Raw genomic sequence first — 26,897 nt, forward strand, 5'->3', positions numbered from 1 at the left:
CCCCTTCAAATCTTTCAACTTTTATCTAAAACACTTTTCCAATAAACCAAGCCGTCAATTGACACTTAACGAAGATTAACACATTTAAATGACACCCAACAATAAAGGGATCATGGCGACATTGATTAAATTGACATAGAACATTAAAGGTTAACACCCTGTTAACACCAAACCAACATCCAACGACAAGGATCAATATCCAACCTACACTAAACATTGAGGCTTAATCCCCAATTTTCACTTATTATTGAGAATAAACTCCCAATATACACTCATCATTGAGGATTAAACCCACAACTTACCTAAACCTTAATGGTCAACACTCAATAATCTACACCTAAATTTAAGTGTTGACACTTAACTTTGATGACAAACACTAAACTTACGCCCAAATTTGAGTGTTAACTCTCAAATTTGGGCGTAAGTTTAGTGTTAACCACTCTTTGGGTGTTAACCATCAAAGTTGAGTGTACTTTTTCATAAAGGCGGGGGGCTCCACTATTATTAAACTAGACACATAGTATGCCTTCAAAGTACATGCGTCGGTTTTCCACGCGTGAAAAATTGTAAACCCATGTGGCACCTCGTATATCGACAACATACTCGTATATCAAGGTCATTGAAATCGGTGAGGTCGCCTTTAATCTAAAGTTTTACCAACTTTAACACTGTATATCTTAGAAACCAGAGCAGTTAGCCCTATAAGACCTATAATTTTTTGTTCAACATTAAAAGTACTACCAGAAACCATCGTCAAATTAAGGCGCCAGGGTTATCGGAATCTAACCCTTACATTGTTCGGGATAAAACGGAAATCTCGCGTAATATTATAACTCTAAACTAACTCTAAAATTATTCCTAAATTCGTAGCATTATTCTAAACTAAGCTTTCTTTCCGAAATAACCGGCATAATTCTAAGAAGGATCGAACGATAGAAAAACTGTCGCACTTTTCCTGCGTGTGTCGACTCTCGCTTTGTCCCAGCTGTTTACCTCGCGCACTGAGGCCTTGAGACAAAGCGAGAGACGTCGGCGAAAACAGCTGATCGGTTGTCGACCCCGAGATCCGCTAAACTTTAAACTAATAAGAATTTTCGGAAGGTCGACAGCTGATTGGCTCCGTAAATTTTTCGGCTCGTTGCCGGGGGTCCGGGGTTTGCGAGAATAAAACCCCGAACATTTGCTCGCGGCCGTAACACTCGATAGCTAATTGCGACAGAGTAAATTACAGCGTTTTTTATTCTGTCGTTCAGCAATAATCTCGAGACTTCGTAGCTCGCGTTATATCGAGCTTTAGCGGTAGATCACGCGGCTCGCGTAATTGCCGTCGTTCGCGAACTCGCGCTTGTAATCCGTGGCTCGCGGAATCGCGTAAACCAACCTTGTAAATAATTGTAAAATAGACTTTGTAAATATAGACGTTTAATTAATTATCGACAACAATTGGGTTTTTAAATAAATTTTTAAATAATTAAGCTCGGTTGATTTATCGAAATATAAGTATTATAAAACCGATTCATTAAAATACAATCAGTTTATTTATTTATATTTATTTAATAATAAAGTTTAAATATTCATGTAAATTCAAATGAATAAAAACGCAACACTATTGGTGCCGCTAGTGTGTGACGTTACGATGTTGTTTCTTTTTCGCGCGCTTCAAGCCCCTTCGATGGGCGTAAAGGTCGGTCCAGAATGAGTTGCAACGCGCAGTTGCGAGTTGCGGAGTGGCAAGTTGCCAGTTGCAAGTTGTAAATCATTGCAACGCCTAATCCACATATAGATGTCAAGAGTTGCAAGTTGTGAAGAAATAGCCAATCAGGTTTCGCTTCGCTTTTTCGTCGTGCATGAGGAGTCACCTTTAACTTGTATCTGAAGAAGTTGTCTGTGTCAGATAGATTATATACAAAATATTAAAAATGTTGCGAAACAGAAAGAAACATCTAAAGCGTCTGCAAAAATTATTGGTAATACTTTCAATATCATGGAATTATTATATGGCAACAAGTAGTGATGTATTACAAAAATTGTCAAAAGTAAATAGAAGATGGTGGGTGAGACCAGTTCATTTTGATAAAGAGAAATGCGGCCACTATGACAATTTATTCCATTATCTTCTGAATGAAGATCATGAATTATTTTATAAAGACTATAGAATGTCAGCAGAACAATATGATCATCTCCTCACTATGGTACAGCCACAGTTGCAAAAGTTTTCCAAAAGGATTCCACATCCATCAAGTTTGCGCTTAGCATTGACATTATCGTAAGTAATCTAATTTTTAATGTGTTGGAATAAAGTCGGTAAAAGATTCAGCATGCAAATAATTTTTATGTGACATATTCAGATCCAGTGCCCTCCTAAAACAGGAAGTCTATACTACAATTACAAACAATTTTTCAGCATAGTGCTGATGGCTGCTGCTGATGCAGAATATAAATTTACTTGGGTCGATATAGGAGATTATGGTGGGTTGTTTGGAAAGTGATTGTATTATGTTCTTTGTTATTAATAGTTAATCTTATACTTGTTGTAGGTAGTATGAGTGACGGAGGCGTGTGGGCTGAATCCGCACTAGGTTCTGCTCTGGAGGACGGCTCTCTTGATCTGCCATTGTCATGTTTCCTCCCCAACACAAATATAATGTTTCCACATTTTTTTGTGGGGGACGAGGCTTTTCCGCTAAAAACTTATATGATGCGGCCATACCCAAAGAGAGATTTAGGTGGTCCTGAGCGAATTTTCAATTATAGACTCTCTAGGGCACGTAGAGTAGTTGAAAATTCTTTTGGCATACTTACTACTAAGTGGAGAGTACTGCGACGTTCCCTGTGCTGTTCTCCTGATAATGCTGAAATGATAGTAAAAGCATTAATATGCCTCCATAATTTTCTGCTTACTAAGGAAGGAGGTGTTGGTGGACGTTATTGCCCTCGTGGTCTATTAGATCATGAGGTTAATGGTATTGTTGAACCTGGTGCTTGGAGAAATGAGAATAACTCACCCCATATACAAGAATTACATAGAACTGGTTCTAACAATGCTGGAAGAGCAATAATTAATTTAAGAAATGTACTTCGGGATTATGTAAATAGTGACGAGGGCGCAGTTGAATGGCAATGGGACCAAGCTTTTCATAATATAAACATGAATCTCAATTGACTATGTTAATTGTTTATTAACTATTAGTAATATTTTTGATATTGTGTATGAATCTGCATATGAAGTGTTTCGTGTATAACAAAAACTTTGTGTGTCTCATAAGAAATTTATTGCATAGTATAATAAGGTAATAATAAACATATCACATAATAAAAGTACTTATTTATTTAAAATAACATCATTATAGTCCATTATTTATTATATATATCATCCTATACCATTTGTCCATATATATATAATGTAACATCCATTATTCTCTATTATTTAACATACATATTAGCATCTCTATAAGGAACATGCAACATTAAATAAAAATAGGAAATACGATAATGAACACAAGGATTTCCTTTACCAATCTTAAAGAAATACTGAAAGTAACAATTATCTTCCAAACTAACTAATTATACATGTAGCAGGTCGAACAATCACAGATATAGGAACACTTGGCGTAAGTAATAAAATAATATAAATTCTTGTGCTGTATTACATACGATACACAAATGTCAATAATGTGTATCTTATAATAAACATAAAAACCAAAAGTTGAACGTCATAAGAACTTAAAAAAAGAAATTAAACTGTATTGCTGATATACTGCTAAATTGGCAAAAATTATATTGCACATAATATTAGAAATAAAATAAAAAAAATCATATAGTGCAAACTCCAATAGAGGTATATATCAGTCAAATATTAATTATTCCTTCATTCTTTTAATTAATGCTTGTTTTTTTTTCCAAATTCTATCATAGCATTCAGCAATGTCTGTAGACATTCAGTCTTTTGGTCATCGTTTAGATTCTTAAATATAGGCAGAAGACAAGCAAAATATTGAAGATCATCACTTCCACTTGGCTCTTTCAAGGATTGTGTTACTGCGGTAAGTGTTTCCTTCATACAATCAGATGCTTCTGACATACGAGCTGAGCAAGATTCAAGTTCCTTCTTCCTTTTCGTGTAAAATTTATCTGTTGTAGGAACTTTGCGTTTAGACTTCATGCTAGATGAATATTTCTTACTTTCACTTTCGTTAGTAGACATAGATTTTATTTGTTCACAGCTGCTTGATGACAATGTTTCAAGATGTGAAGAATCATTTGTAGAAACCACTGTTATTTCACTACTTGGTGTTTGTGTGAGGAGCGATGCAGAACCTGCAAATTTAAATGTAACATGTAGATTAAATTAATTGAAAACAATTATAACTGAAATATTTTTGAATATATATTATATACTTGGATTTTCAGGTAATATAAAGTCTGCATTCTGCAAAGGCAATGATTCAATTGCAGTACATTTGATTGTGTTTTTATCTGTTTCTCTGGTTGATTTAAGAACCGAATTTCCACTGTTTGAAGGAGAAGCCAAGTTTGAAGGAGAAGCCGAGTTTGAAGGAGAACCCAAAGACGCAGGAGAGATTTGAAGTTGTTTGTTATGAAAATTTGATGTTCTGTTTAATCTGAGACAATAAAACAGGAATGAAAATATTAATCATACTTCAAACATCATATAAGTGCATACAATTATGAATAAGAAAATGAATATATCTTCTATAAATGATATCATTAGTAATTTACTTGTGACGTATATGTGGTATAAGAAATTGCATATCACCCCAGTACTCCCACTCAATTTGTGATATTTTTCCTTTTGCATCAGCTCCGCTCCCACTTGGCATTTTCTGCTTTAACTGCCCCAATTTGCGACTGAATACAGTTCTCAATGATTTCCATTTCTTTTGTACTTCTGTCTCTGAAATTAAAAGCAGAATAAAGATATGTATAATAATTGATTTTAACCAATTTCAATTAATTAATCCATGATTAGCTAGCGGAATAGTCAGATAATATTGGCTATTTTTGCCAATTAATCGAAGTTTAATGAAATAATAGTGTAAACACAACAAGAAATAAATAAAATTATTTGGTGTCTGACAGCTTTGAGGCTATATTGAGGTTATAGATTAAAAGTAACCTCTAATTTTACACAAAGACGGTACATAAAAAACATACCTGATTTATTGAGTAACATTGCAATTATTTTCCAAGCATCATCTTTTTTTTCTTTATTCGTGAAATCTCTTTCACTTTTATTAACTAGGAATTGATTTGCTTTTACGTGTGCAATTAGTGATCGTATATCGGATTCATCCCAATTTTCTCCAACTTCTTCAAACATATCCAACTCGTTTTGCTCTTCAATATCCATTTTGCTTTGTACAAATAACGAAATGCTAAGATATCTACCAAAAATTACATTACACCATTTGTATCACACATAACCTTCATCTGTGGTACTCGTGTTTTCACTTTTCGCGCCCTTCCTGAACTCGATACTTGATTGGCTGAGATGTTGAGATTGCCAGTTGCAGTCGCCAAGAAGTTAAAAGTTGGGCAACTCTCGTTCGGCAACCGCAACTGTCTCTTGCAACCGGAAATAGCACTTTGCAACTAGTAGTTGCCATCCTTTGCAACTGGCAACGAGGCGTTTGCAACTCATTCTGGACCGACCTTAACAGTTTCGCAAAGTGTTTTTCATCAAATTTTCGAAAAAAAATTGTGCTAAATATGGCAAATATTCTAGAGCCATGTTTTGTTAAAGCTGACTCAACAAATCTGCCTAAGATTAACATATTTATGGTGTTTGAATTTATAAAACAAAGTGACAAGTTCAACGCTGCTGAGGTTAGAAATACAAAAGCTGCAATGTAAGTCTATTTATTTGTGAATAATGACTGTATGGAGTGTATGGTTCCTGGTTATTCTCCAAATTAATTAAAAATGGAAAATTAATAAAATAATAAACAATTTTTATAGGTCATCACGAGAATCGTACGGCGATCAGGCAATTGGTTATGTATGCCTCAAAAGAGACGGATCTTTGGGAACATGTATCATAAAATGTAAAGTATGTCCTGAGCATCGTGTTCGTAATAAAGGATACTCGGTTACATTGATTATTCATGAAAAAGATGAAAAAGTGATTGTTCGATATAGTGGAGTCGCAATAGGAATCAGGAAAGTGGTGTTAAAGCATCGAGACAGGTTTCAGTAACAAAACAATATATTCTGTATATTCACTACATGAACATGGTTCTGTTTGTATTTCTCTCAGGCGGCGCCTGGAAGGCGCCTAATCAAAAGTAAATCATAAGTAAAGTGTACTCTAAAAATTCAAGCTTAGTGACTGCTTTCTTTAAAGAGGGCTTGATGGACACCTTGTTGTTATTGCTATCTATTACTAGCTTTGACTCCGGGGTAATAGGGGGACTTGTCTGTTGGTTGGTCCGGAAGTTCTGGAAGGAACCAAGAGGCCAGGAGAGCTCGCTTGCACACCGTCTGAGTAACCGTGGTCCGAGTCTGCGTCAATTGAACCAAGTGGAGGGCCGGTGGTCTCGAGATGCGGCAATCTCGCTTGGCGAGCCGCAATCCGGCGGGCCTGGTGAGGCGTACTTCCGGAAGCTCGATAGGAATAAGCTTCCACGGAAGCAACGTCTGGCCCGTGGAGAGCTCTGGCCTCTTCTCGTGACGCTTCTGCGTCACTGGTTGGCCACTCGGAGGTTTCTCGAGGGGTTCTGGCCTCTTCTCGTGCCGCTCCTGCGGCACTGGCTGGTGGGGAAGGGGCTTCCTTTCTCGTCTGCTCCTTGATCTTGTCCTGCACCGTCGCCTGGTTGACTTAGGCGTCATAGAAGTGGAGCCGCCCGACGCCTCCACCTCCAAAGTACCGGGCCCGGAGGGGATCACCGGCCTCGATGGAGCAGCAGTCTCCACTGTGATCAAAATCTAATTCAGCGGAGGAGAAATCGCTCGACGTTTGCTTGCTATAAAGCGGAGGATATCTCGCTCGACGCTTCGATTATTTCGATCCACTCAACGCGTTCCTTGACACGGAATCGTGGAGTACCGCGGAGGGATGCGAATGCCGGACTTTGCGCGGCCCGCCTTAAGTCGCCGCATGATTGTACTTTAAGTACGAGTAAATGTATATGGGCTGGCGACGCTCCGCGGCCGATCGCGGCACCTGATACACGCGGAGCCCTCGCGGGGTGGCCGGGCGCGCATTGTCAGGCGCGCGAGGCTTGTGTTCGACTTCTCAAACAGTGATTGACGTCGAATGTCACGACTGTGCAGCATTAAGTGGTAAGAGTACAAATCGAAAATAAGTGTACTATTGTGGCTGTCCGAAAGTACTTTTTTAATAATAATAATTTTTAAGTATATAATAGTTATTTTAATTTTACTGAAAAAAAAAAAAAAAAAAAATTCATTTAATAAGGGGCTGCAAGCATGCAATCGCCTTTTTAATGTGGATGCATAGAAAGTCGGAGAATCCTTCCGTCACAGAAGTAGAATGTTATTGGCGCCGCTCTTCTTTGATGGCTTCCGTTGGTACATAAAAAAAATATATCGAGCTGAAGGAATTAGGAAAAACTGATGTTGTGGATGCACAACTACCAGACAATTCATCGTTTTTAAAAACTCTACTCAATAAAGCAAAAAAGAAGTAGTTAGACAGTCAACTTTCCAGACACAATTTTATATTAGAAGATCGAAAATTGATGTCTCTATCAATACACCAATTATTACTAAATTTTTGTAAAAAAAGGAGTTCTTAGCAGACGATTTTTTGGAATATGCCAGCAAAGAAATGTCGGAGGATTCATGTCGTATGGCAGAAAAATTAACTAGATCTCAAAGTGATACTGTAACTTGGCATGAACTCCGGTACGGTAGAGTAACAGCGTCCAGAATATACAGAATATTCTTTAGTTTTTTTTTTATCGGGGAGAAATCTTCGACTACTGGGATCCCGGGCGAGCCTGGTTTACCCAGTAGCCCCCTCAAGAGGATATTCTTTAGTTTAGCGTCATTATTTTTAAATTTTTATTATTGATGTTTGTAAATTAATTAACGTTGATGCAATTGTCACTAATGAATCCATATGGGGCAGCAAATTATGATAAACACACGCATGCGGTTTTAACATTTTGTATTCTCTCAATCATCTAATTACACGCTCAATGTGTATACGTAAACTTGCAATACGTTTAGTTTCTAGAACTTCAGCTTTAAAGGGCTTCACACTAGAAGAAACAGTGGACGGACGAATAAGTAAATATTTTTTCTGATTGAGAAGAGTCTGAATTTGTTTAAAGCCTCGGTCAGCCATAAACCGCATCCTTCCGGTAACACATTTAAAAGTCCAGATTTTTCGGTAATTAGAGTGTCACTATTCTACCTCCATAACCATTCGAGACAAAATTAATAAATCCATCTGGAGTCGAAGATATCAGATATTTAAGGGTGTTGCATTTTTTATATTCTGACCAAGTAAGAGCTTGATTTACAGATTTCGTTGGTTTTTGGATTTGTATCTCGAAACAATCGATATTATTAGTGCGATGTAATCGTCCATCTCTCTAGTTTAAAAGAAAAAAAATATAGGTTTTTCTCTCACAAGTCTCGAAATATATCAAGAAATGTATCGCTGTGTCATGTGTCACGAATTGCCTCGGGGCCGGGGTAATTCGTGACAGGTCATGGGGTATTGCGTAACACTTTCTCTGATTGAACAAACTATATGAATTCTTTTTGTTTTTGGAATTTTTATCTATTTTATACTTTGAAAAAGCCTTTATTTGTCAGAATTTAGGGGGAGACCGGGAGACTTGACCATAGAGAAGAATTGAACCATTTCAAATATCTCGTTCAAATTTTGCGCCAAGCGCGCAATTGTTAAGTTGCTGTATTATATTATATTGTTGTATTTATATTTGTTGTATTTATATAATACAACAATATAATATAATACAGCAACTTAACAATTGCGCGCTTGGCGCAAAATTTGAAGTAATTCAACTCTCTTCTATGGTCAAGTCTCCCAGACTCCCCCTAAATTCTGACAAATAAAGGCTTTTTCAAAGTATAAAGTAGATAAAAATTCCAAAAACAAAAAGAATTCATATAGTTTGTTATATCCCAGCAAACACAATGCAACATGTAACGTACAGGTTAGTTGTAATTTCCTACTCAACAATATAAATGCAATATAACACACGTACGTGTTAGAAAATTACAACTAACCTGTACGTTACATGTTGCATTGTGTTTGCTGGGATTATATTATGTTTGTTATATTATATTATATTTGTTGTATTTATATAATACAACAATATAATATAATACAGCAACTTAACAATTGCGCGCTTGGCGCAAAATTTGAACAAGATATTTGAAGTGGTTCAACTCTCCTCTATGGTCAAGTCTCCCGGACTTCCCCTACATATTATATGTATAAAAAATTATGAGGAAAAAAGTAACGTTTATTCTATTAATCGCTCTCATCGCTCACATTCGATTACGGGGAACCACTTCTCGAAGGCGTCCACGGCCCCTGCGAACTAGTTCTTCCTTTAAACGCTATTCGTGGTTTTTTTGGTTGCCTCGATTGCTCGTGTCACAAAATGCCCCGGCGTGGATTTTCCTCATTCATGATCCGTGATTTACATCAGATAAGAAAGAATACCATAAAATCTACTCATGCATTATGCTTAGTGAAGTCGAGTGACTGAATACAACTTACCGTTTCGGATCTCTTATTATTTTATTCTAGGGGAATAACCGAGAGTAAGTAAACAGAGGCACGTTTGTCAAGCGCGTCTGCTTATTTCCGAATTTATCTGCCGTCTCATCGTCCTAGGGCGATTTTGTTACAGGTTTTCTGCATGTGCAAAATTGCAATTTTATTTGGAGATATAAGGAAGCAGTAGAGGAACCGTAAGGGAAACGTTTTTCTGGAGTTTCTATTGCTGAGATAACGTTGGAGGTTAGGAAATAAAAAGGGAAGTAGACCAGAATTCACAAAGAAGCCAATTGCCGGGTTCGCAAAACCATCGAAAAGCGAACACTAACAACCCAGTGGTACCGCTGATATAGAGAAGCAAGAGACATAGAATCCATTAATGAGCAATACAGGAAAAGGCACGGAAAGGCAAAAGGAGCCAAAAAGGAAAGGAAGGCCGACCAACGCAGAACATCTTGGAAGGCAAAAGACTAATAGTTTTGAATCGATTGTTGATTCGTTTAAGAGGAAGAGGGAAGAAGAAGAAGACAGGATAAGGGCAGAGAAGGAACTACTTAAAAAATTTGAAAAAACAAGAGCAGAGAGCAGATCACCTCCAACTAAGAGAACAGGAAATACATCAGAAGCAGAAAGGACGCAAGAGGAAAAGAATATAGAAAGCGTAAAAGGGTTAGATGGATAAACTCGATAAATTAACGGAAATTATACTAACAATTAAGAATGATACAGAAGAGATTAAAAAAGAAAATAAGGCAATAAGATCAGAATTACAAGACTTGAGAGAAGAATGGAAAAAGAAACAAGAGGAGTGGAAGAAGGAAAAAAGGACAATAAAAAACAGATTGAAGGAAATGGAGATCAAAGAAGAACAAATAGAAAAGAAAATGACAAGAATGATACAACTGGAAGAGAGGGAGGAGGCAAGAGAGAGAAGAGAAAAAAGGAACAATATTATTATGAAAGGAGAGGACTTACCGAGAGAAGGCTCATCCAAGGAAGAGATACAACAAATAATGAGACGCGAACTGCAGGTAGAGGTGGAAGTGGAGGATGCGTACTGGATAAGAAAGGAGCAGCGAGGAAGAAAGCTAATAGCGAAATTAAAAAACTGGCAACAGAAAAAAGATGTACTAGCAAAAAAAAGTAAGCTGAAAGGTAAGAATCTGTACATTGACAACGACCTAACAAAGAAGGAAAGAGTCGTGCAAAGAGAGATAGTAGAAATCGCGAAAAAGAAGAGAGAGCAAGGAGAGCAAGTAAAGATACCCAGATAGCACAGTTGATCTTTATGAATTCATAAAGATCAGATTCAGATCTTTTTAAATTCATAAAGATCAGCTGTGCTATCTGGGTAGGCTACAAGAAACTAACGGTAAACGAAAGGACTTTTATATGGAAGAAAGAGGAAGGACTGAGAGAGTGTTTTCAGAACAGACAAAACCCTGCAAACCCATAAAACAATAACAGCCGAAAGTAATATAAATGAAGGTAAAAACGGCAAGGAAAAACAAATAGAGATTAAGGCAATGACTTTCCGAAAAGACCAGGCAATGGATCAACAAACGAGAACGGGGGCGACGGAGACAAATTTCGGGAGTAGGACAGACGAGAAGGACACAAACGAGGGAGAGAAGAGAGGAAAAACCTTTGTGGCAGGCTTTTGGAACGTCGCGGGACTGTTTAACAAGGACAGGCAATTTTGGAAACACATAGAGAATTACGATGCCATAGGGCTAACGGAAACATGGGTCGACGAAAGACAATGGGAGAAATTGAAAGACAAATTACCGGACAAATTCATATGGAAAAGTACTGCAGCCAAACGAGAAAGAACCAAGGAAAGAGCAAGGGAAGGAATAATAACAGGGATAAGAAGAGGTGTCAAGGAAGAAGAAACAACGAACGAGCGGGAAGACATTCAAGAAAGAAGAGTTATTTTAAACAACACAGAGTGGAGAATTCTAACAGTATACAGCAGAGACATAAAAGAAACAGTAAAAGACTTACGGCAGATAATTCACAGTCCAGAGAACAGAAGAGTATTGATTGACGGAGATTTCAACGCAAGAATAGGAGACGAGGGCACAATAAATTGGGAAAACAGTAACAGGAAAATCAGAAGGAAATCAAGGGACAGAATAAAAAAATGCAGAAGAAAGAACAATGTTGGAATTGATAGAAAAAGAAGGATGGAGTATACTAAACGGAAATATATGGAAGGAGACGAAGCAGGAGAATGGACGTATATAGGTGCGTGTGGCAACTCGGTAATAGATTATGGGAGTTATTACAGTTAATGCAGAAGCTAGAGAAGACATAGTGGATTTTGTGGTGGAGGAGAGAATTGAATCAGACCACCTGCCGATCAGAATAGACATTTATTCCACAGAAAATGGTGCGAATTCAGACGTTGAACAAGAAGAGACAAGCGTAGAAAGAAGAATATGGACAGAAGAGGGCAAGAGAAACTTCACAGAAAAAACAGAAGAAATATTCTTCACGGCACAGGGAATAGACGAGATGGTAGAAGAGCTGATAAGAGAATTAATCAAAGCAGTAAGTAAGAAAACAATCAAGGTGAGGAAATGGAGGATAGGAACTAACAAATGGTGGGATAAGGAGTGCACGGAGCTCAAAAGAGTAGCAAGAAGGGCATTAAAGCAATGGAGGAAGGGAGAAGACAGCAAAGATAACTACGAGAAAAAGAAGAAAGAGTACAAGGTCAAATGCAAAAAGAAGAAAACAAGATGGCAAGAAAGAGAAGATCAAGAAATACAGAAAATCACCAATGAAAATCAAGCATGGAAATACATTAATAGAGACAGAAAGAAAAGAACAGAAATCACAAAGAAGATCGAGTCGGACAAATGGAAGGCCTACTTTATGCAGCTTTTAGAAGGAACAGAATCACCAGAATATAGCAACGGTGGGGTAAATGAGACCACAGAACCAGAAGAGAATGAAGACGAGATAACTGGAGCGGAAATACGAAGACAGATAGCTAAACTAAAGAACAAGAAAGCCCCAGGAGAAGATGGACTGGAAAATAAAGTATGGATAAATGGAAGCAGGAAGGTAATACAAAGGTTAAAAAAAATTATAAACAGAGTATGGAAAGGAGAGGGGCTGCCGGAAAGATGGAAAGAAAGAGTGATCGCCTATCTTCAAAAAAGGAGATAAGGAAAATTTAAAAAATTATAGAGGAATAACGCTGCTCAACTCGGCGTACAAGATATACGCAATGGTACTCGAAGAAAGACTGAAGGCCGAAATAGAAGACAAACACATCATTTCAGAAACGCAGGCAGGATTTAGACGAGGTAGAAGCACGATAGATAACATATTTATTCTGAATTACATCACAAACAGAGAATTAGTCAACAAGGGAGGAAAAATCTACGCCTTCTTTGCGGATTTAAGCGCCGCATTTGACAAGGTGGACAGAGAAGAACTGAATAAGATAATGGAGAGAACAGGAATCAGCCAGAAGATCAGGAAAAGAATAGGTGAGATTTATCAGGAAACGAGAAACGTCGTCAGAGTAAACGGTCATACAACGAGCAGATTTTGGACAACCAAAGGAGTAAGGCAAGGATGCCCTCTGAGTCCAACGCTCTTCACGCTTTATACGGCGGATCTGGAAGAAAGGATGAGGAAAGGTCAAGCAGGAGGGATAGTGATAGGAAGAGAAAAAATATGGACACTTGCCTATGCAGACGACATGGTGTTGTTAGCCAGGAGTGCAGAGGAGCTTAAGGAGATGATAAGTAGATTCCGAAAGTATTTAGAAAAGAAAAAATTGACACTTAACGCTGAAAAATCCAAAGTTATGATCTTCAAAAAAAAAAGGGGTAGGAAGAAGAAAAAAGAATGGAGATGGAACGAAGAAAGACTGGAAGAAGTTAAGGAATTTAAATATCTAGGGTTTTACTTCCAAAAAAACGGAGGACTGGAAACGCATATAAAAGAAACAGTCAAGAAGGCGGCGATTGCAATGGCACAAGTATGAAGTATTGGACAGAGGAAATTCAGAGAGAGTGTAGACAGGGGAATGAAAATGTTCAAGAGTCTAGTGGAAAGCATCCTTTTATATGCAGCGGAAATATGGGGATGGAGAGAAGAAGAAAAGGTAGAAAAGTTGCAAGAAAAATATATAAGATGGACTCTAGGACTGGATTTTAACACACCGGCATATCTGATACGAGAAGAAACGAAAATTGACAAAATCAGGATAGAAGCCGGAAAAAGAGCGATGAAGTACGAAGAGAAGACAAAAGAAAGGCAGACGAACAAAATAATCGCGGAGTGCTGGAAAGAGATACAAAAACAAACAGGAAGGGAAGAAAACAAAATGGGAAAAAAACAGGGACCAATATTATAGGAAAGTTAGTTCTAACACAAGGGAAACAGGAAATGAAAGCTCTGAAAGAACGAACATGGAAGAACTAATAATGACGGACCGGAAAGAACAAAGAGCAGAGCAAGAGAAAAGGATAGAGGATGGAAGGTACTGCGCTAGGTACAAAGAGCTGAGAACAGATCACATCCCAAGGTATCTACAAAAAGAATACAAAGGAAGAGACCAGAGAATGATTGCAAGGTATAGATGCGGAAACGAGGAGGAAAGAAGCAAGTACTGGAGAAAAGAAGAAAAAAGAGTATGTAGAATATGTGGCGAGAAAATGGAAACGCTAGAGCATTTGATGTCTGACTGCGTAGAGCCTCTAAGGGATTACAGAAATATCTTAGACATCTTGAAAGATACAGGAGAAGGAGCAGATTGGATGAGGAAAGTTACCAAGCACAGGAAGGACCTAAGAAACGTACAAATATAAAATAAAACTGATAGCAAAGAAATGTAATATAAAATGTATTGTAAAAAAAAATCGCATCTCAAAGACATGTAGCACCCCCTTTCAAGGCCGAAAGGCAATTGAAATAAACAAATTATATTATATTATTTTATTCTATTACCATAAATAATATTTTAGTGGAAAGAATTGTTGTTGATGATAGTAATTATATTATTAATAATGTGTGTGCTACTTTATTATAAAAGTAGATTTGATTCAACGTTAAAAAAAATATTTATACTTCAACATTCGACATTGTAGCGTCTAAGCGTCAATTGTTTCTTGTTATGTTGTATATGATATTAAATTTGATATTGTATACTGCATAAAAAGAAACAATTAAACGTTCTTTTAAAGATTAAAGATTTGTTCAATGTTGTTTCAATGCTGTAGCAACATAAATAATTAATGTAGAAGAATCAACATAGATTCAACGTTAGAAAAATATTTAGACTTCAACATTCAACATTGTATCGTCTACGCAACGTCCAGTTGTTTTTTTTTTATGTTGTATATTATATTAGTATATATAGCGTGTCGGTATAGATATTCGTGTCGGTATACATATTCGCTCGCTCGCTGTGGGTAGGAGACGCCGTGTGGTGGATCCGTAAATGATGAGAGCAGTCGATGTGCAGTATATACATCTACGTTTATTTCTAACTCTATGTACAGCTTGGCTTTATGTACAGTTTGGTTCTATATACAGTTTTATGTGACCCTGAAAAGGGCCGTTCGATCACAATATACGTGGCCCTGAAAAGGGGCGTTTGTCTACGCTTTACGGCGGGAGGAGCTCACTCCAAACAAGACAGGGTGACGTCCAAGTCCGGTGGAGCGGCTGACGTTGTTCCCACGGTCCGGGTTTTCTCCAGGCCGGAGGTGTACCGGGTGGCGTACAGAAAGCTGGGTGGTCACAGGCCGGGCCGTCCGTCTGTGTAGCCTGCGTGCCGGTGGTACACGTGTTGCCCGTCTGGACGCCTCTCTCGACGGTGGGTGTCTCACACTCACTGTCGGTCTGCGCCTCGGAGTCGCAGTCGGACATAAAGGTGAACTCGTACCGGGGGTATGGTCTGCGTCCCCTGCGTACGTTGGTCCCCGGGCGATGGCGGCAACGGCGACAGCAGCGGAGGCATCGTCCAACGTGGAGAAGTGTAGCGTCGGAGGCGGATGTCCCACGTTGTTAACAGGTCTCGAGGAGGCCTAGTGAGCGGCCACGGCGGCGAATCCAAACAAATTAGCCTCCACGCAACAGGGCGTACGTCTTGCGGCTGCTCCGGCTGTTTCGGCGGCAGCGAGGTGCGTGGGGTCAGCGGCTTCGTTGGGTTCTACTGACGCAGCGTTACGGTTATCAAAAGAACTCTTCCTGCAGCCGCGTCCTTACAGGAGAACTGCTGAGTGAGAATAGCTGAAAGTGTCTTCGCTGCCGGCCTTTATAAACAAGTCCGTGTCGAATCTTCCTTACAAGAAAGCTCAGCCGCCTAGCGGTGAAAGCTTATTGTGATCCTTATCACGCTGGAAGCACGTGTTCATCGCGCGCGGCCGGCGGCCGTGCCGCTGGCGCGCTCGCTCCCGGCAGGATGCGGACAACGGGTTGCCGCTTGACAGGGGAGCGCTCGTGTGTGCTGGGTGTGGCGGTTGAGCCGTCGTCTATCAGGGCGCTTACAGCCGCTACAGTGTATATGATATATAATTTAAAATTTAGGATATATAATATATAAGACATATAACAATTAATCATTAATTATCAATTATCAATTATCAATTATATGTATTATCAATTATCAATTATCAATTATCAATTATTATTTTAAAAATCCGAATACGGATTCGTAATCAGCGACCCAAGAAACCCCTGGATGCAAAGTTTCACGGAAATTATTTAAATTTTTGATTTTACGTCCGCCATATTGAATCCGCCATTTTGAATTTTAAAAATTCGAGAACGGATTCGTAATCAGCGCCCCAAAAAACCCCCGGATGCAAAGTTTCATTAAAATTGGTAAAGAAAAATAATTCGTGACTTAAAAAATATTAATTAAAGTTTAAAAAACTGGAGGGTAATGGAGCAATTTTGACTTCATATTCGTTTTCAGCGGCTCAAAATACGTAGGAATAGCATAGTCAGATCCCCAGCACAACCTATTTTTTTTTTGTGGGCCTGTGTTATTATAAATTATTAATCTCAAATTCTTTTGCGTTAAATATATCTTATATTTTTTGTAAGTAGACAGGCGTATGTATTTGGCGCCCATTATTTGAATCTTTTTTTCAAAAAGATAAGTATTTATAGATATAGATTTTGATTGTATATCAAATTGGTATTAACAATGTTTTCCTAACGCGAGCGTGAAATGGGCCGCTTTTCGCGCTTGTTTTGAGTGAGCAAAACGATCCATTTCTCCACTAGTTGAAAAATGGAACCATTTTTCAACTAGTAAAGAAATGAAATTGTAAAACAAGCGCGAAAAGCGGCCTGTTTCACACTCTTGTTAGGAAAAATAGTATGAACAACTCGTGAGAAAAGTGGTCGAGCCCAAATGCATGAGTATGATGGTCGCACTCGCTTCGCTTGTGCGACCAACTTCACACTCATTCAGAATCGACCACTTTTTCCACTAGTTGTACAATATACTATTATACACAAGCGTGTATAAATTCATGCTCACTTGGTGCGACGTCTGATATCACTACTTTTGTATCAAAAATGGATTAAAACAACATTATTTTACGCTATAGCTATATTTTGGTGGGTGCAAACACTTTGTGCTATTGTTTATCTTTTTTTAAAAAAGGTATAATGTATGATATATATATATATATATTTATTACCTGTATTATACATAAAATTTGTTGTGCCACGACTGATAGAACCTCCAACTCAATACGATTGAACTCGTCGAAGCAAGACCATGCACCGCAGCTCGCTAGACCTTTAAAGAATTTGCCCATATTCTTGTAATCCAGACCTTCAGAACAGTTAAAAACCACACATTGCACGGCGATGGTTCGACTTAAGTCTTTGGTTGTTTCGGTTTTACCGGTTCCTGCTGGACCCTCTGGTGCACCATTCAGATGTAGAGAATACGCACATATCAATGTGCGGTAGCATCTTTTAATTAATTCAACAATGTTTAAATTAATACCCAATAAACACATGATGGTATGTTAAACATTTATTAAACGTAAAATTAGTATAAAAGTGATATAACTATAAAAGATATACGTTTAATTTTAATGTTTTATATACAGTCGTACAATATACGATAATGATATCCGTTTTTATTATGTTTATATAATACACAACGGATTTTATGCGTTAAAAAATAGTATATGAATATACGAAAAGAAAGGTTTAATTTCTATATAGAGTGTACTTACGTCTATTTTATTTCTTAAAATCGTATATTTATGTAATCAAAGAAACGTTTATTAAAAGCGTATATAATTTCTGAGAAAAATTTTTTATGCGTTGAAAAATAGTATATGTGTATACGAAATATTTGTTTATATACAATCGTGTAATATACGATACTGATATACGTTTTTATTATGTTTGTATAATACAAAACGGATTGTATGCGTTGAAAAATAGTATATAAATATATAAAAAGAAAGGTTTAATTTCTAGAATGTACTTACGTTTATTTTATTTCCTAAAATCGTATATTTACGTAATCAAAGGAATGTTTATTAAAAACGTATATAATTTATGAAAAAAGTCTCATTTATAAATATTTAGAAAATATCATTGCATAAATGGTATAATTTATATCTTTAAAACGTCAATAATATAAACACACATGATTTTACAAGTAAAATATTATACGACTAATAAACATATTTTATTATTTATTTTTAATCATATTGAGCTAAGTACATTTTCATTGTTTATAATTATTACACGAACTTTCTTTTATAAACGTATAAAGATATCGCGTTACACAACTATATCCCTAATACATATGTCGACACATATTTTGAATTTTGATTATAGTATTTAACGATTATATTGGAAAAATAATTAATGTATTTTAATGTGTGTAAGTGTATTCTGAAGTGCATATGTTTTATTTTCTGTGAAGAAAAGTGGATTTGATTCAAGAGTGTATATACATATACATATGTGTTTAACGGTAAGTAAAACTGTAATATCGAAATATAATATATTTAATAATATCACCAAACTTCAACTGACTATAACTGGCATATTTATTCACAAAAAATCACAACGTTTTGGTCCAAATTCGGACCCTCTTCAGGTGAACTCTTACACAAGCATTCGACAGGCAATTCGTGACACTGTACCCGCAAGTCAGAAACTGAAGACTAGGCAGAAAAAGAATTTCGTTTTTGCATTGCAATCGCTTAAATATTATAAATAACAAAGGAACTATAAAGGTAAAAAATCTAACAAGAGAACGGTCGGAAGTGTCCCTACCCGATTTGGATGCGCTTTGGATATGTTGTTGAGCATCAAAAAATATTAGACTCGTATTTTTTTTTTTTTTTGGTGTTTATCTCGACGTTTAGGGGTTGAAAAAACCCCTAAAAAATAACGACCGATTTGGATGCGCTTTGGATATGTTGTCGAACATCAAAAAACATTAGACACGGGTTTTTTTTTGCGGCGTATCTCGACGTTTAGGGGTTGAAACAACCCCTAAAGATAACGACCGATTTGGATGCGCTTTGGATATGTTGTCGAGCATAAAAAAACATTAGACACGGGTTTTTTTAGCTGCGTATCTCGACGTTTAGGGGTTGAAACAATCCCTTGAAAATAACGAATTTTATAGTTTTTAGCGAATATCTTCGAAAATATAAGGCGTATGAAAAAAAGTTTGGTACAAAAGGTTTATGGCTTTTTGTGCCCTTTACAATGGCGTAATCAGATTTTTCAAATTTGTCACATTTTTTAATTTAACCCCATCTCTACCTATTATTTTTGTCAAATATAACAATTTTTTCAACGCAAATTTAAGGGCGTCAAATGCCAAATACATCCATCTGTATTTTTATTATGATACCATTATTAGATTTTTGGCAAGACGAGATGATATGTGGTATAGGCGTCACATCTATCGCCGCGGCGATATTTATAATGTCGGAGTCGACATTCCGTTGCTAGTCCAGGACTCTCGAAATAGCGTTAACCTCTCGCTGTCAGCGCCTTGCGCTGGCCTTTGCATCAGTGCTTTCGGTCATCCCGGAGTTGAAATGGAAATTTTTAAGCGTACGGCGCAACACTGAACAGAAATAACGCAACACCTACCTACAGCGCGACGCCTATACCACATATCTTCTCGTCTTGCCAAAAATCTAATAATGGTATCATAATAAAAATACAGATGGATGTATTTGGCATTTGACGCCCTTAAATTTGCGTTAAAAAAATTGTTATATTTTGGCAAAAATAATATGTGGAGATGGAGTTAAATTAAAAAATGTGACAAATTTGAAAAATCTGATTACGCCATTGTAAAGGGCACAAAAAGCCATAAACCTTTTGTACCAAACTTTTTTTCATACGCCTTATATTTTCGAAGATATTCGCTAAAAACTATAAAATTTGTTATTTTCAAGGGGTTGTTTCAACCCCTAAACGTCGAGATACGCAGCTAAAAAAACCCGTGTCTAATGTTTTTTGATGCTCGACAACATATCCAAAGCGCATCTAAATCGGTCGTTATTTTTTAGGGGTTGTTGCAACCCCTAAACGTCGAGATACGCAGCTAAAAAAAACCCGTGTCTAATGTTTTTTGATGCTCGACAACATATCCAAAGCGCATCCAAATCGGTCGTTATTTTTTAGGGGTTGTTTTAACCCCTAAACGCCGCAAAAAAAAAACCCGTGACTAATGTTTTTTGATGCTCGACAATATATCCAAAGCGCATCCAAATCGGTCGTTATTTTTTAGGGGTTTTTTCAACCCCTAAACGTCGTGATAAGCACAAAAAAAAATACGAGTCTAATATTTTTTGATGCTCAACAACATATCCAAAGCGCATCCAAATCGGAGAGGGACACTTCCGACCGTTCCCTTGTAAGTGACTTACATAATTTGTGCGTTGTGCGATAATATATTTAAATAATGATTTATTACTACACACTATATATAATATATATTGTATTGTCTGTGACTTTATAACTAATTAATTAGTTGAAAAATGTGATCTTTTATTTCTTTCTAAAATGAAAAATAGAAAATTTTCTAAAACGGTTTCAGCATTGCCAACATGGCAACAAAGAACCGTTGATATTCGCTTTTTGTTGAACAAAAGCATCTTGATTTCGCGGCTGCCCGGCTGCCGCCGCGCCGCTGCCACCCCGGGAATAGTTATTTGTGTAACAAGTGCGGGAAGTTGAGAATTGGACACGAGTGCGGAGTGGACGCACTAGCCGAAGGCGAGTGCGATCACCCGCACGAGTGTCCAATTCTCAACCCGCACGTGTTACACACCCTATTTTATATTACAAAGTGCGTGGAAAGTGGCCTATTGCGCGCGCGTCATCTGTGCGACGGATGGCCGATTCCGCACTCGCGAGAGATTTCTCACTCGAGGCCGTGCGGGAATAAGATATTCCCGCACGCAGTCTTATTCCCGCATATCTTATTCCCGCACGGGTTTGAGTGGGGAATTTCTCGCGTAAGGAATTGGCCATTTGTCGCACAGATGGCGCGCGCGTAATGGGCCACTTTCCACGCACGTGTGATATAAAAAAAGATTATGCAATTATATATGAATTTTGTCTCTATATAATCATATATAATTATATATAATCATATGACCATAATTAGTCAATATATATTAAAAAAGAACTGTTAACTTCAATAATAAAGCATTGATAAATAAAGATGTATATTTTTTCAAAAGCTGTAGAATCAAAAGTGAAATGATTTATTCCATATATTATAACTTAGCACTGCTTGACGTGAGACAGTACCGTGTCTCTTGATACCGTTTTTATACCACTGTTCGTCAAATTTTAAATACGAGAAACGAATTCTATTGAATGCCATCTATTGGATAATCCGAATTTAAAGTTTATATATGATTATATATATATATATGATTATATATAATCATATATTGGCCTAGTTTACACCGATCACTTGATACGCGTATTAAATAGTAAATAACTAGTAAATAAGTCTGATTATTGGCTGATCAGTTCAAATATACTATTTGATACGCGTATCAAGAGATCGGTGTAAACTAGGCCATTATCTACATGGATAAATGCTTCTTATATATAATTTATATATGTATAAATTATATGAACTCATATAATAATCATGTCAAATTGTATATGAAACATTTATATATATTTAAATATATTTTAATCGCCTGTATAATTATATATAATCATAATATAATCATATATGATATTGTTGCGCTCGCCGCGTCACTCGTTCACACGCTTAATTCTCATGGTTATGAAAAAGAACAATCTCAATGTTTATTGCAAACGTCGCGATACAGAAGAGCGCGGACACATGTCCGAATGGTCCAGCAGCTCAAGACAAAATCCATCAGCTGTTTCATTAAATCAATAAATCAATATAGCTTGTTACTAAGGACAGGCGTTTTGCATCTTAACGGAAAGACTTTTCGTTGCACGCTTCAGCTCGGAGCCTGAAAAGCATACCGGGCGGCATGCACGCAACAATATCATACATAAGTACGGAAATTTTGCTTTTTATATATAACGCTACATAAAATTATATATAATCACATAGGGTTATATATATGTAGGATTAGGATAAGATACAAGATTATTTACTTTATTTTAGTTATTCTTTATTTTCTTTTAATTTGAATTGGCCGCGGAAGAGTAAGAGCCGAGAACAGTAGAGAGTAAGAGCGTAGTCCGAGAGAGGGAGTGTGTGGCGTTGAGCGGCGGTGAGTGACACACACGAGAGACGTGAGTCAGTGAGTCAGGAGGAGAGGTCGGAACTGGTTGATTGGAGAATTTCGTGAGAGCGTGAATAAAGTAAAGTGAGTGCGAGCGTATGTCTCATGGATCTCATGTATATCCCAATTGTAAAACTTGTGGAAAATAAAATCCTATAAAGTTGCGGGCTCGTCCGGGATATACGGAAAATTAACCGGAACCTCTCGCAAGATACACTGATAGAAGACGCTGATAGAAGACGCTGAGAGAAGACGCTGAAACGACGATAAAAATACGTGAGACGAGGACGTTAAGAGAAAGAGGCAAAACGTACAATCCACGATGGAATAATTAGGTCAAGTATCAGCAATTAACCAAAAGATTGGCACGTCGTCCAAGCCAGTAATAATCGCCATGCATAGATTCGTTTTTGAAGAAGACGGAGACAGAAATAACCGACGACGTTTACGCGAGTTCAAAGGTTTTACGTTCAAGGATGATTCACCCGAATTCGCAGTTAAGATGCAGTATGCAGTACGCTTTACAATAGAAGATTTAATATCAATCTGCAACGTTCTGGGCCTCGAATATGCAGGAAACGCCGAGCAGATAAGAGAAAGAATATTGAGAGCCTTAATGAATGAAGACGCCCTCAGCCCCACCGAAGACGAGGACGACATGGCAGACGACGACGAGAAATACGAGGTTAGCGTGAACGAACTGGACGACGTGGTTGAAACAGACGGCGACGACGAGGAAGACGAAGATGTTAGAAGTCAGGCTCAAGGATCGGATGCAAGACCGGAAAGAAGTTGCAGACTAGGAAATAAACATTTTGTGCTAAGTTATAGAGATGTCGAAGACTCAGTTCGCTCGTTTAACGGAACCGACTCATATCCGATCGACCGATGGATAAGTGATTTTGAGGAAGCAGCTATTATGTTCGGATGGAATTATTTGCAGAAGGTTGTGTTTGCGAAGAAATCCTTGAAAGGAGTCGCCAAACTATTTATACAAAGTGAAAGTGTTATTAAAACGTGGAAGAAGTTAAAGGATGCCTTGACGGAAGAATTTTCAACAAAGATTAACAGTGCACAATTACACAAACTGTTGGAAAGACGTAGGATGAAAAAAAAGAGACAATCCAAGAGTATTTTTTTGTTATGAGAGAGTTAGCATCAAGAAGCTCTATAGAATCAGATGCATTGTTCGACTACGTGATAAACGGCATCAATAACGAAATAAGTAATAAGCAAATTTTGTACGGAACGAAGACTGTCCGCAAATTTAAAGACAAGCTCGACACCTACGAGAAGATAAAGAAGAGCGGTTTAGACAAAACAACAAAACATGCAAGGTCTCGAAACGAAATAAACAAACATGTTGGTAAGAAGTCCTCAGGAGAAGACGTTAAGAAGAAGACGCCAGACGATCAAGAAAGCGGATCACAAATACGTTGTTATAACTGTGGTATGAATGAACACCACGCCAAAAATTGCGACAAGAAGCCCTTAGGAAAGAAATGCTTTAGCTGCAACAAATTTGGACACGAAGCAAAAGACTGCGAGGATAAAAAGAAGAATAAAGCTGCATCGGACGCGGAACAAGCGGTTAATTTGGTAGATGTATCTCCAATGAATGTATGCAAGAGTATTGTTATAAATGACGTAAGTTTTCAAGCGTTAATGGATACGGGTAGCACAGTTTACTTAGAGAAGACGCGTTTAGAAAATTAGGAAAGTACACACTTGTTCAGTCGTCACGCACATTTTTCGGTTTCGGAGGCGGAGAGTAAAAGACGCTAGGATATTTTCAAACTATTGTATATATCGATGGAGAGGATTATCCATTAAGGTTATATGTTGTACCACATAAGTCTGTAAACATGGAAGCAGTTATAGGTAGAGATATATTAAAACAAGCCGATGTAAATTTTGGACGAGAATGTATTAATTTTTAAAAAATCAGTAATAAATCTGGCGCAGATTAACATTTCAGAAGAATCGCGAGTAGATGTTGAACATATTCCTGACGTAGAAGTAAAAGATTGAGTTAAAGATTTAATAGACAAATATAAACCGAAAAAACATGATTGTAAGACTACAGGAATTAATCTCAAGATAACGCTAAAGAATGAAAATCCGATTTATCAGAGACCACGTAGATTAGCGATTCCGGAGAAGAAAATAGTAGAAAAACAAGTACAAGAATGGATTGTAGAAAGTATTGTCGAACCATGTTCCTCGGAATATGCAAGCCCGGTAGTCGTAGTTAAAAAAAAGGACGGTTCGCCACGAGTTTGTATCGACTATCGACCACTCAATCGAATTATAGAACGCGATAGACATCCGTTGCCATTAATAGAAGATCAGATAGGCAAATTAAAAGACGCGCAAATATTTAGCACACTCGACCTTAGAAACGGATTTTTCCATGTGAAAGTAGATGAAGAAAGTCGCAAATACACAGCATTTGTTACACATGAAAGTCAATATCAATTTTTAAGAGCTCCTTTTGGTTTGTCTAATTCTCCCCCTGTATTCCAGAGGTTTATCAACCATATTTTTAGACCGTTGGTTAATGCCGGAATAATGACGTTATATTTAAACGATGTTATTGTTTTAGCCGTAGATTATAATTAGGCTGTGAAAAGACTAAAGACTGTATTAGAGGTAGCCAGTGATTATGGATTAGAGTTAAATGTTAAGAAATGTGAATTTATGAAGACGCGTATAGAGTTTTTAGGGCAGATCATAGAAAATGGAACAGTGTCTCCATCCCCAGAAAAAATAAAAGCGGTAATAGGATTCCCGGAGCCGACGACGATCAAGCAAGTTCAGAGTTTCCTTGGCCTCACGGAATATTTCCGAAAGTTCATCAAAAGATATTCAATGATTACAAAGCCGCTGAGCGACCTACTGCGTAAGGAGAGAGATTTTCAATTTGAAGAAGCGGAAAAAAACGCCTTTAACGAGTTAAAGCAGATATTAAGTAAAGAACCTGTCTTACAAATATTTGATCCGACGTTAGAGACAGAAGTACATACAGACGTTTGCCAGGATGGAATAGGCGCAATCTTGTTGCAACAATCAAAAACAGATGATAGATTGCACCCCGTACAATACATGAGTCGTAAATCATCACCAGCTGAGAGGAAATACAGAAGTTACGAATTAGAGGTATTAGCCGTAATTGAAGCTTTAGAGAAGTTCCGTATATACTTGCTCGGATTGAAATTCAAGATAATAACAGATTGTGCGGTTTTCACACAAACGATGCAAAAAAAGGAAGTGTCGCCGAAAATCTGGCGATGGGTTGAAAAACTAGAAGATTTTGATTATGTACTAGAGCACCGACCAGGTACCCGAATGAAGCATGTGGACGCGTTAAGCAGAAACGCCGTTATGACGATAACCGAAGACAGTGTACTAGCAAAGATAAAAGCTGCTCAGATGGAAGATCCCAGATTAAACTCGTTGATGAAGGAACCAGAATCAGAACTGAGTAACGGTTATACTCTAATCGGAGGAACACTTCACAAATTCATAGACGGTAGGGACTTACTGCTTGTTCCAGATCTCATGCAAAACGAGATAATACAAGCAATTCACAACAAGGGTCATCTTTCAGCTAAGAGAACCGAAGATATAATACAGAGAGAATATTTTATACCGGACTTAAAGAAGAAACAGAATAATGAATTTTCTTCGCCAGTGTATAGAATAACAAATAAGCAACTTAATCGACAGACTGGCAATATATAACATCTCTTCGATGTGACCATTGAAAAAACTATGAGCCAACTCGCTTTGTCGGATTCACACAGCACTTTTTCGGATCAATCGTCAAGACATTATTAATTTCGACCAACGGACAAGCAGAGAGGATTAATCGAACGATAATTCCGATACTTACCAAGTTGTCATTGGAAGATCCAACCAAATGGTATCGATATGTTGGTCAACTTCAGTACGTCTTGAATTCTACCTTTCAAAGGGGTATTGGCTTAACACCATTCGAGCTGTTAACCGGTGTAAAAATGAGGTACAAAAAAGATCTACATTTAAAAGAGGTGTTGGAGCAAGTTTGGCAAGAGCATTTTGAAGATGAACGCATTGTTCTACGGACCAAGGCTATAAACCAAATATTGAAGACACAACAGGAGAACTGCAAAATTTTCAACAAAAGTCGTAAACCATCACGGAAATACAAAGTCGGCGAGCTAGTTGCGATTAAGCGAACACAGATGTCCCCAGAGCGAAAGCTACGCGCAAAATATTTAGGTCCTTATAGCATCGTTAGGATTAAAAATAATGATACTTACGATGTAAAGCGAGCTATTCCAGGAGAAGGACCAGGTATCACGAGTACGTGTGCCGAATTTATGAAGCTATGGTTA

At 37.5% G+C, this 26,897-nt stretch overlaps 1 protein-coding gene and 1 pseudogene across 2 annotated transcripts; one reads left to right on the plus strand and one right to left on the minus strand.

Moving 5' to 3' along the window:
* Positions 1–3,373: 3,373 nt before the first annotated feature.
* On the minus strand, positions 3,374–5,682 carry LOC139821991 (uncharacterized). Of its 2 annotated transcripts, XM_071793472.1 has the most exons (5): positions 5,176–5,682; positions 4,741–4,915; positions 4,399–4,622; positions 4,183–4,317; positions 4,051–4,112 (listed from the first exon to the last, which is right to left on the minus strand). In XM_071793472.1, the coding sequence occupies exons 1-5, from the start codon at positions 5,369–5,371 to the stop codon at positions 4,057–4,059; spliced, it is 786 nt and encodes a 261-aa protein (XP_071649573.1). In that variant the 5' UTR covers positions 5,372–5,682; the 3' UTR covers positions 4,051–4,056. The 2 variants fall into 2 exon arrangements, with proteins under 2 accessions (XP_071649572.1, XP_071649573.1); XM_071793471.1 differs by having other exon boundaries at positions 3,374–4,317.
* Positions 5,683–10,124: 4,442 nt separating this feature from the next.
* On the plus strand, positions 10,125–11,449 carry LOC139821854 (uncharacterized; annotated as a pseudogene).
* The last annotated feature ends 15,448 nt before the right edge of the window (positions 11,450–26,897 follow it).

This window comes from Temnothorax longispinosus, chromosome 11 (genome assembly GCF_030848805.1).
Source record: "Temnothorax longispinosus isolate EJ_2023e chromosome 11, Tlon_JGU_v1, whole genome shotgun sequence".
Taxonomy (NCBI): Eukaryota; Metazoa; Arthropoda; class Insecta; order Hymenoptera; family Formicidae; genus Temnothorax; species Temnothorax longispinosus.

What these genes read in the sequence shown, in the direction of transcription:
- LOC139821991 (XM_071793471.1), bottom strand. Translation starts at nt 5,371, where the DNA reads ATGGATATTGAAGAGCAAAACGAGTTGGATATGTTTGAAGAAGTTGGA. An exon ending in AATGTTACTCAATAAATCAG is followed by an intron (nt 4,916 to 5,175) that starts GTATGTTTTTTA and finishes TTTTAATTTCAG; the next exon opens with AGACAGAAGTACAAAAGAAA. An exon ending in TATATTACCTGAAAATCCAA is followed by an intron (nt 4,318 to 4,398) that starts GTATATAATATA and finishes TTAAATTTGCAG; the next exon opens with GTTCTGCATCGCTCCTCACA.